Here is an 11,622-nt window from a genome sequence, read left to right as displayed (position 1 = left end):
AGTGCATTGGCACTTTGAGTAACTTTGGGCTAGTTTAGTAGAGTATTAAGCGCATTCTTGGTATTTCTTATTTTACACCAACTAGAGCCAATATGGCTTGTACATCCCCCTTAATCCGGATTTTGAATCTCGAAACTCGAATTTCAAATCTCGTATTTCGAACCTCGAATCTCGAATGAGCCTTTTGATTGGTTAATCTGGATCTTGAATCTCGAAACTCGAATTTCGAATCTCGAATTTTGAATCTCGTATTTTGAAACTTGAATCTCGAATGAGCCTTCTGGGCTTTCGTACATGGGAGATCCTTTTTATTCCATATTTATTACTTCACAATCAATGTTTTACATAGTTTTTGTATATATATAGGACTCCACTTTATTTTACTTCTTGATGACTTTAAACTTTAAGTTTTCTATCATCAACTTCGCTTACTTATGCAGCAATATACCCTCATCACCTGCATACGGTGTGTATATATCTCAGTTGATTCGATACGCAAGAGCATGCTCTACATATGAGCAATTTCAGCGATATAAATTGTTTACAAGCAAGTTGATGAAACAAAAATGTCAGCAGTTTCGTTTAAAGTCATCATTTCGTAAGTTCTATGGTCGATACAATGACCTTGTCAGCAAATACGATTTATCATTGGGTTAAGGTAGTACAAAACACCCCTGGATTCTATTTTTACTAATTTCTTAAAAAATACTGGAGAAAAAAAGAATAATATTACTACATTGACAACAATGAATGACCCCTGTAAGAAATATAACAAGTTTTGGCATGATTGCGTCATATTTTGTGAAAAAATCAGAGAATCCTATATGTTGGTCACTTGGGAGTTTACATTTTGGAATGTGTTTACGCTATCTAAGTGCAATAAACAAGCATGTAACAGTCTGATATAAAATGCAGTGTAGTAGAGGGCTGATATTTGGACACACATATAAGGAGTCTCTGTTCTTTGTTTACTATAAAGGTCAAGGTCATATCAAAAGTCAAAGGTCAAATATTGCGACGTCATCCACTGAATCTTTTATTTTTTTGCCTTTTAAATTTTTTTAATCGCCAAAATATCAGAAACTACCGATTCAATTTTCTTTATTATACCCCCGCTTGAAAAGTAGGGGGAGTATATAGTAATCGGTATTTCCGTCCGTCTGTCCGTCCGTCCGTCTGTTACGCTTTTTCTCTTATCCGCAACTCCTCTTATACTACTGAGTGAAATTTAATGAAACTTTCACAGAATCTTTATTACATATTGCCATTGTGCACCTCCTATTTTACTTTTTTATTTGATACATATTTTAGGTTTCCTATAGCAAAACATGGACATTGCCATTATATGTTTACCTATGACGTCACATATAGAAGCTTCTGGATAACATTTGATAGGACGAGTTATTCCTCTTTACACATTACCGTAAAACAATATATAGCAACACATGGACATTATGGGAGGCGGGGGGTATCATTTAGTGAGCTCATTGCTCACAGTACCTCTAGTTTTTATACATTTTATTCTGGGACCCATTTTAATCATTCTGTTAATTTTTTGCAAAAATTGAGTCATACATTTTTTCTTTAGAAAACTTTAATGTAGGATATTTACATGTGAATTTTCAATTTCGACGCTATGTATGTTCTATTTTTACTTAAAATTTTTCTCAAATGGTCCAGTATCAATATGACTTACTAAGTTAAAGTAACAAAAAGGTTATCTTTATCAAAATTATAACACAAACTTGCAATAGATCAACTGATAATTCTAAAATAAGGCTCATTCTCAAGTCGAGTTTCTGATTTCACAATCTTCTTACAGGGGTCTGATAGGCCATATTTCAGACAATGTGGGCAAAATCTGTGCGGATGAATTTCTTTCATATTATATATTAAGAGAGATTAAGTGTCTTAGAACAAAATATCAAAGTTTCAGAAAAATTGAATTTATTGTGTCCTATCTTAAATGCTGACTGACGTTTTTCATACTAATTGTTAGTCCGTTATTTATACACTGAATGGACATGATGGACGATCGACGGATTTTTCCGTTATTTCCCGATCATGATAAGGAGCACGCGTAGGGTGTGACCCGTCGACAGGAGATACTCACTTCCCCATGGCACCTGATCCCACCTGTAATATTTCGGGGGTCCTTGTTTGCTCTACTCCTATTTTGTATTGTTTTATGGACTTTTGGTCTTGAATATTGTTCGTTATCTCCATATGTTTTCATTTTATAAAATGTTCATGGTTGTGCGCTATTCTACGCTCGCTCGGTTCTTGGAATGCCAAGTAAGGAACACTGTATATTAGGAAAATTTTGTGGAGAAAATGGATGATACACACATGGAATCTTCTGTGGATAACTTTGAATTAACATGTATATAATGTTTTTCTGAATCTTGAGAATATTTGTATATTGAAAATAAAAAGCTAGCGAGCAGAATCCTGTCTACGACACATGTGTTTGTGTTTGTTGATTATTTAGCTCTTAATTTATTATATTCGAACGAACAAAGTGGAGAAGAATATAAGTACTATTATCAATATGTGATGTGCTTAAACAGTGCTTTTCTCACTGTTAGCTGGTGTGCATTTATCTTTATGTGAAGACATGCGTTACAGTGACCTGGTAACTTGTATCTCCGTTCAGTCTATAGCCTTCCCGTTCCTGTTTTATAAACAGCCTAAATACGCAGGGGTTAGAAATTAGGTACAGTGATAAAAAGACGTATCATAATCATAAAAACAGATCAAAATAACATCCTTTGTCAACTAATTTCATAACAAGCTGAGACACCCATGGGTTATTGTAGGTTCATTCACATTTCATTACTACCTTTAAACAGCTGTTTAATACCTGTCCACAGGTAGGAGTCACGTGAATACAGGTGAGGACATTCAATGTTTGCAAACATTATTAAATTTATCTGAGTTTAAGAGAGTTTAAATGGTTAGATTTATTACCTGCGTGGAGAAAACGTGAGTCGTGGTCTTTTTCGTAACAGATTTTGTTTATATCGGAACAGCTGATTTTTTTTACGGAAAAAGTTAATGCATACATTTCAATGAGGAGGATATCTTAATATTACCATATACAGGTAAATCGATGCAATTTAATTTTCATTTGTGGTACGTAATCTAGTACACCTCATAGATTAAATGTACTTTTAACCCAGACGTGCTCAAAAATGAATTTAGTACCAAACTGTTCATTTCGAAAGCAGGCTAGGAAAGTAGGGGAGTGGGTGGGTGGGAGGGAGCCGGGGGTATTTTTACCGTCGATGAAAGGGGAGCTACTAGGTTAAATTTGTCTTAAAATTTCTTAATTTTATCAGAAAACGTAATGGTTTGAAATACAATTTAAGAAGACATAACTGAAGACGCGAAAACGCTATTTTGTTGGTTGCTTGTCATATAAGTTTCCTAAATATTGAAATCTAAAGCATTGGAAATCCAGAGGCTTCGAATTCCAGGCAGGCATTCCCCTCCCCCATTTGCTCTGCAGAGTTTTGTGGGCATACAACGTGTGGATTCGTGCAAAATCAAGGATGACTTAATTGTAGTAAATAGCTCACCTGACCAATGTGATCGAATTATGAAATATTTATAAGGTTTGCACGGTGAAATTAAGTTTGATGTAGTTAATATAATGTGTAGTCATAAACAACTAAGACTTGTCCTCTGTTTGTACAGTTTTACTTTAAATGTTGCCAATTTAACATTTTTATAAAAAATCAAAACAGACTTTGATCATAAACTTATTAATGTTTCTTTCCTTACTTTGAATTTATCCGCCATTTTGACATTCGAAATTCTCTGAAACTATCATGATACTAGATAAAATCTCGCGCAAGCGCAGAAAATTTTATTTATTGTTACCACTACCGACAGAAAGAATATTGTAGTTTCTACTGACAGTCTCATAATATGAGTGTAAAGATTTGAATCATCCGCCCCTTTTTATTTTGCATCATTTAATACCAATAAACGTATTCTATTGTTATAAACCGTGTCCATATTACAACATTATTTCAATGATACAAAATTCTCTCACAGAAAATTAACAGATAACATGCTGACCCCCACCCCCTCACCTTTTTTTTTAAAAAATGGCGGAATTGTTATAAAGTAAAGTGGATACTTAAATCAATAATGTCCGAGTGACATCACCCTTTAAAATATCATATAATTGGCATTATAAAATTCTAAAGATATAAAAGTATATCATGTAATATACTTGGAGTTCTCTATATGCATACTTTATATCTTTTCTTGCCAAAATTCACGGCAGTATCGAATAGTTAGGGCGTTTGTGTCTACTACAGAGATCTAATACCGGTATATCTTTCAAATATTTTCTCAAATACATATATCTTAAAGCTGCAGATCTGTAGCTCGCTGGGCTGACAATAAAAAAAAAATGGAATGGATGACTGATCTGTCAACAGACATGTATTTACTGTAAACCAACTTTTATTCGCGTGCGAGAAATTTTCACGAAGTTCGCGAGAGTGTGGTAATCGCGAATATTTCTCGCCGCGAACAAGTCCTTAAAGTGTCTTTGTCTATTAACAACAGATCAAAAAAGGCTTGATCGCGAAAATTAATCGTCGCGAACAAGTTTAATCTCGGTAAATAGCGAAATAAAGTCGTCGCGAATAAAAATTGGTTTACAGTATGTTAATGTATTTGGAGAGCTGCATGCAGTTCTGCTGCTTAGACAGCTTCCATTTATCGAATGAACTTCTGATGTATATTTTTTTGTCTTCTCTCCTAAGCGGATAATTAAAGACTCATAAAAAATCAACCCTCTTCCCACCTTGATCTTCCTTAAGATTATAGTACGTGTGAACTTCAGGAAAGAGATCCTTTTTCATCGAATAGAAGACTGTAGCCGCGTGTCTTTAAAGGGCGTTGAAACACTAATTTTCAGAAATACTTAAAGCTGACATGAACTCTTAAAAAGGCATCATTTTTCATCTTTGTACGACTTACTACATTCCTGTACGCCTTTGTCCGCCATATTTCTTCGATTCCGCCATATTTAATCGAACATTTTTGGCCACCTGTACCTGCTATATATAGCCTTTTACAATTGTTTCACTTGAGTGATTTTCTATCCTGGCTGTCGACATGTGCACATCTCCGATAGCATAGTTTTTAGAAGTCAAAAAACTGACCAACACATGTTTGAAAAGTAAAAATTCAACAAAAACTAGAACTATACCGAGAATAAAATTATTTTTGAATGCATTTGCTGCAATATAGAAAATACACTTACACGGAATACATTCAAGTAGAGCAAAAATTCCATGCAGGTCAGTCGAGAAAACGCGTCAAACGCAGTGATAGAAATATTTACCTGAGTACTGCTATCGTTACAGGGATGTGCACATGTCGAAAGAATTATCCTATTTTACTTTTATTGAAAAATGCATCTCAGAAATCATGTAATCCATTGCTAACTCAACAGTAAAAACTGCTTGGACACACGTGGTCCATGCCGATCATTTTATTTGGTCAGGGAAAATATCAAAGGTTGAAAGCGCCGTGGAGTTGACTGAAGAAAATGCAAATATTTTTTTTTTTAAAGAATAAACATTACTCTTGTCTGTAAATGGTGTAAATAAAATTTTTGAAAACATGGTTTAACTTCATCAAATTTATGATAAAGCATGCATTATTACGAATCATTCACCTTTTGAGGATATGAAGATATTTTCCTGTGAAAGGGGGGGGGGGGGGTAATAAAACATGCATAACATTCTCATAAAAATATTTTAAGAAAAAAGTCTGAAACAGATCGGATTTCTTTATGATCAAATATAATCAAATAGATACTGTGTATTGGCTTTATTAGACCTAATATAATTTGATTTAAAGTTGTTTATAATTTTATGCACAATGAAAGAAAAAGTGAGCAAATTCACATACCCCACGTTCCCACAAAAGTCGAAGTGCTGAAATTCACAGAAGAAATAAAGGAATCGTAATTTCCTTGTAATATGCCCATATATACACATTGTGTCCTAAATATCTGCAAAGTTTGACGAAATTGTGTGCAGCGGTTTATGAGGAATTGCCCTGACAAACTGCTCATCTTTATATTCAAGATATCGCCAAAATCTAAATGTAAAAGTGCGGAAATTCCCGAAAAAATAAAGATTTCGGAATTTCCTGGTAATATGCAAATACAGACACATTGACTCCTTTAAATATCTCGAAAGTTCGACAAAATTCTGTGCATTAGTTTATAAGAAGTTGCGCTGACCAAAAAAAAAGGGCTGACTGATGGGTCCAAAACATTATACCTCACGCAACTTGTTGCGAGGGGTATAATAAACGAGTTTGATTCTGTGGTACAATGATAATGAAAATAGAATTTAATGTGAATTAAATTTCTGGACATAAATAATTAATGATTACGTCTAGAAAAAGCAGATAAAATGAGAGAGGAAACCCCCCGCGAGGATTTCCGCATTCTTCCTACAATTACCTTTATAAAAATTCCATTGTCTTTTGTCCAGGTTCAGCATATACATGTAAGTGTCGGAACCGGGGGGTGGCTTTTGTACAAATATATACTTAGTATAGACATTGAATATTGCTGCGTAGTCCCCTCCCCCTCCCCGGGGGTATCATTTAGTGAGCTCATTGCTCACAATACTTCTAGTTTCTCTTTCAATTTGGCCGTTTGGGTTAACTTCTCGTCCAAATTAAAATTATTATTCAATTTATGAAGTTACGACATCCCCCCTGAAAAAAAATCCTTGATCTGTCCTAAAGCTTAATAAATTGACAGCACAAAGTGCGTAGGATCTTATACCTATTATTGCCCTAAGAGATGACTACAGAGTGAGAGAGAGAGAGGGAGAGAAAGAAAGAAAGAGAGTTCAATATACAAAAGAGTAAATAAAAATTATCCGTATTCAACCAGTGTCAAGACTCCCTACCCTAGCTTTTACAATTATCTCTCAAATACTCCTACAGAAATTATTTTTAAATATAAAAAAATAGCTAGACTATCAGGCAGGGATACTGAAATCTAGAAAGTCTCTCTTTAACACCATAATTATTAAACATTTATACATACCTCAAAATGCACTTACTTTGTGGTCGGAGTGACACATTTAAAAAAAAATTTCAAAATTGAATTCGGCAGAGATGTCTGTCTTCCAAGAATATTAAGATTACGGTCATGTCAATTATTTTTGCCCCCCCCCCCCCCCCCCCCCCCCCGCCTAAAAAATCAAATGCCTAAATGTCAATCTGAACAGGGGATGGCATTTCTTCGTGTGTTTGTGTGTTAAAGAACGTATAGATCTATGTACACATAAAAAATTGTATTCTGGTTAATTGCTTTTAAGATTTGAAGTAAATAATTACCGTACATCAAATTACTTGGTTGAGATTTGAGATTAGTACTATAATAATCAGTTATAATTGACAAATGAATTTTGCGACGCAAACCAACTGCAGACTATATACATGACTTTGTATAGAATGTATATTAGAACTACATGTAGATAGACAATTCACAATTATAGCTTATGAACAGCAGTTATAATACCCCCCCCCCTTCAGCCGAGCAAATACCAAATAACTTCTCTTTCCACTTGTGATATTTTCCCTAACCAAAATCTGATCAGCACGGACTTGGTGTATCGTCGTGCTAGTGTGTACGGAGTAATGACAGTGTGTTTACTATTGAGCTTTACGGAGTTTATTTCTTTTTTGTGATGCATATTTCAATAAATGGAATTCAGGGTGTATATCACTTGACTTGTGCACATCTTCGAACCGATGCAGTAACCTCATTACCAGGTATGGGTACGTTTACAGCGTTCGAGGCTTTTCTCGATATGCACCAATTGCATAGGGGCTGCAAATCAAAGACGTAGGTTGTTTTGTGCCATTCAAATGATAATAATTTTAAAATGTGTTTGCAGATTTACTGCTTTTTATTTCAAGTTTATTCTGCATAAATTGGCGCACTGTAAAAATACGTACTCGTGCATCTAAATTTCTCACCAAACTTGCATTTTTTCTTTTGATTCAAATCAACAGTTATTCAGAAATATGATCATTACTTTGTTTATTGTGGTTTTGAAATGTCTTGATCTCCTTATGTGTTCCCATATATGCTTTACCATCGGAGATGTGCACAAGTCGATACCCAAACCAAAAAATCATTCAACTGTAACGAGCGCATTGGGGTATACATCGTTACAATGAGACAAGGTATCTGAAAGAAATATGGCGGAATACGGCTATCGTTGGTATGAAACAAGTCGTACATAGATGAAAATGTTGCGTTTTTAAGAATTCATGTCAGCTTTAAGGAATGAAGCTTATTTCAACTTATGTTATCCGATATAACATAACTTGGGGCAGTTTACGCTTTATAAACCGCGAAGCGGTTTATAAATAAGCGTAAACTGCCCCAAGTTTTGTTATATCAGATAACATAAGTTGAAATAAGCTTCATTTCTTATAATTTAATTTCAAGGTAGACAATGAGACAATATTTCCTCCAGAAAAAGGCTTCAAAGTGAGCATTATTTTAAAAGTAACGTCAAGCGGAGTGATACGTTTTTGACGTAACTCATTGTGACGAAGGCAAGTTATGTTATACGAAATGGAAAAAACGTTTAACCAATCAAATGACGCGTTACAACTGAAATTAAATTATATGTATATAGTTATGCTAACTTATAAAATTTTTTTTTATCAATATCACCTCTTTCTATTTATTTTAGTACTTTGTTGCCGTTGCGATGTCTACAGATACTGATGAGCAGTGCGGGGTGGGCTGTTTCAGACCCACCTTCCTGCAGCGCTGCGCGAGGGTCGGGGTTTTTGTAGCCCTCTACAGCCCTGCCTCTCTCTGTACCTCAGCCATCTCTGTCTACATGTCTTCTCAAATCACCACCCTGGAGAAGCAGTTCGGCTTCACCAGCACACAAAGCGGCTTCCTCATGAGCTGTAACGACATCGGGTTTCTTCTGACGACGATCTTCGTCGCCCACCTTGCTAGAACAGTCCACATTCCTAGATCTCTTTTCATTTCCACCTTTTTATTCGGGATATCGGGGATCTTCTGTTCCCTGGCCTACTTCCTGGCACCTGACAATCAGGAAGAACAAACTATTGCTTCTTCCAATTCCTCCTCCGAGAAGACTGCTTTGTTTCAAAGTTTTCTCCATCAATTGTGCTCTCAGAGGAACAACACACCCTCAGAAAGCTGTGATCCCAAAATGGTTAAGATTGGAGCGCCGACAGAATTCACTACAGTGGCTATTGTTATTATTGCCGTGGGGATGATAGTGCAGGGGTTCGGGAAGGCCCCAAGACAGCCCTATATCATCACTTACATAGACGACAATGTACCCAAACGGAAGACCGCCTGTTTCATAGGTAAAGAGATTGTTATTACTCTGGTTTGTGTAAGACAAAATTTTCCAGACTTTCTATATCACTAATTCGTGGTCATTATATAAAAATGCTACATGATATGATTTTGAAAATGTTTAGATAAATAGATTCTAGTACTTCTGGCTCTAAGTGGATTTTATTTGCTCAATTTTTTTTTTTCTACAAGGGTTTTTTTTTTTAAGTACCAGTCCACAAAAAAATCAGACAAAGGGTGATATATGAGGGTTCTCAGAATTTGATGATTTTCCACTCATAGAAATATTTTGAAGTATGAACAATGTATGTAAAATGAAAAATGTTTTGAGTCATGGTAACCATGAAAACCCGACCAAAGAAATTTCCTTAGCAACCGGCGGATTTTTCAGTGTTGAAGGACAAAAAATCACCTATATTTGAGGCTTAAAATAACACATAAATACCATGAGAATTATTCTTACTTATGGGTGTAATAAAGATACACATTTATTGTGTTCTAATAATGTAATAAAAAATATTTAGGTCTTAAGTCAGTTCTGTGGTAGACATTGGAAGGTACACATGTTTTACAAGTTTTGCTGATTCAGCATTTTTCGTGATTTTGGCAATATTCAAGGCCAAATTTTAAAAATGGCCAGATTAATACAGTTGTTGCAAGTATCTCACATAAAAGCAGAGGTATTTCTCTTTTAGAATTTGAAGTCAAATCCATGGGCTCTTTTGAAAATCGAATCTGTTGCCTAGCAACAAAAATGGGCTTTTTGATGCATAAAATGAGAAACAATGTAAAAAGTTTACGGAAAAATCAAATGAACGGTTATTTATAATAAACGAGATACAAATTTTAAAATAGTATAATTAAATTCGGTCTCCCTAGCACATTATTGAATATTGCATAATTCTTTATCTCCATAGCAACGGCATGTTCTCCATAGCAACAAGGCAAAGAAAGGTAATTTTGGCGTGTATTCGTGTAATCTTATTAAGGCTTATTCAAAATAAGTCAGAAAAATCCGGTTGAGCAAAATTGACAATGAAATGTTGGTTTTATTATTATTGTTTTTTTTTGGGTAATTAATCAACCCATATGGCAAGGATTCCGTGTACATGACAACCAAAGTTCCTATGTCTCCTGTAAAACAGATATGACTTTGGGATTGTATTGTTTGTCATGGAATTGGATATTCAAGTAATATGCTGATAATTGCATGGTGATAGTTCGGAAAGACTTTAAAATGGTGTATCAAGTTATTGAATATTGTTCAATGACTTATTTCCTTAGCAACAACACCACTCCCCTAGCAACGATACAAAGAAAGTTTGACGCATATTCATGTTACCTGTAGATCTTTATCTAAATCACGTCATGAAGACAAAAATGATGTTGAAATGTTTGTTTTTCGAAAGTATTTTTAAACTCATGTAATCCATAACAACTATTTCTAGCACATAGCAAACAATGTTACATTTTTAGTATGGGATACTCTGTAGTCGTTATTCATAATATATTGAAAGATAGGCACTCGTCACAGATTTCTCAGAAAGTATTACAAAGTATAAAATTAATTCCTCGTGAAAATAAATAGATAAACAAAATGAATAACGTCACTATGGAAACATTTCCAATGATATTTCCAATTGAATAGGAAGATCAGGTTTTAATTATTCTATTGATACTTGTCATAGATTGGAGAGTTTTTTTTCCAAACGAAAAGAACTGTTCGCTGTAGCTCAAAGGTAGCACCTACTGCGTCCCACAGTGGGATTCGAACCCGCGACGTAAGGATCAGCTCTTTACTTCGTGACTCTAGTGAAGACACTCTAACCTCTGCTCCATGAGGGCGACGCGGCACATTAAAATAAATCAAAATAAGAAAAGTCGCATCGCAGTCAGTTACGGTTATTTACGTAAAATTGAAGTTTACACCATTTGAAAGAAATATTGCAAGATGATACAAATGAATTTAAAACATGGCTAGTCACACAAGTAGAAACTTTATTTTTGTATGTTGTTTGGTGAGATTTGCATTTATGTATAGTGCAAACATATTTCAAAAATTATGCAAACAATGGTCAGAGGGTAATCTTCATGTATCCGGTTAGTTCATATCTTAAAATGGAAATATACAAAAGCAAAACAACTGACATCGAACTCATACATGTAACACGGGGCCCATGGGCCACATCGCTCACCTGAGCACTGTG

General features: G+C 34.9%; 1 protein-coding gene across 1 annotated transcript; it reads left to right on the top strand.

Moving 5' to 3' along the window:
- Window positions 1-2,961: 2,961 nt before the first annotated feature.
- Window positions 2,962-9,488, top strand: LOC134256293 (solute carrier organic anion transporter family member 1A4-like). Its single transcript, XM_062738954.1, has 2 exons — window positions 2,962-3,104; window positions 8,766-9,488. Exon 2 carries the CDS (start codon window positions 8,784-8,786, stop codon window positions 9,486-9,488), a length of 705 nt encoding a protein of 234 aa, XP_062594938.1. The 5' UTR covers window positions 2,962-3,104; window positions 8,766-8,783.
- Window positions 9,489-11,622: the final 2,134 nt, after the last annotated feature.

Source organism: Saccostrea cucullata, unplaced genomic scaffold (assembly GCF_032062105.1).
Source record: "Saccostrea cucullata isolate Sc308-1 unplaced genomic scaffold, CSIRO_AGI_Scuc_v1 ctg13497, whole genome shotgun sequence".
In the NCBI taxonomy this organism is placed as follows: domain Eukaryota; kingdom Metazoa; phylum Mollusca; class Bivalvia; order Ostreida; family Ostreidae; genus Saccostrea; species Saccostrea cuccullata.
This window is presented reverse-complemented; position numbering and strand designations above follow the sequence as displayed.

Bases quoted from the DNA above. Each gene is read 5' to 3' on its own strand.
- LOC134256293 (XM_062738954.1), top strand. From the start codon at position 8,784: ATGTCTACAGATACTGATGAGCAGTGCGGGGTGGGCTGTTTCAGACCC.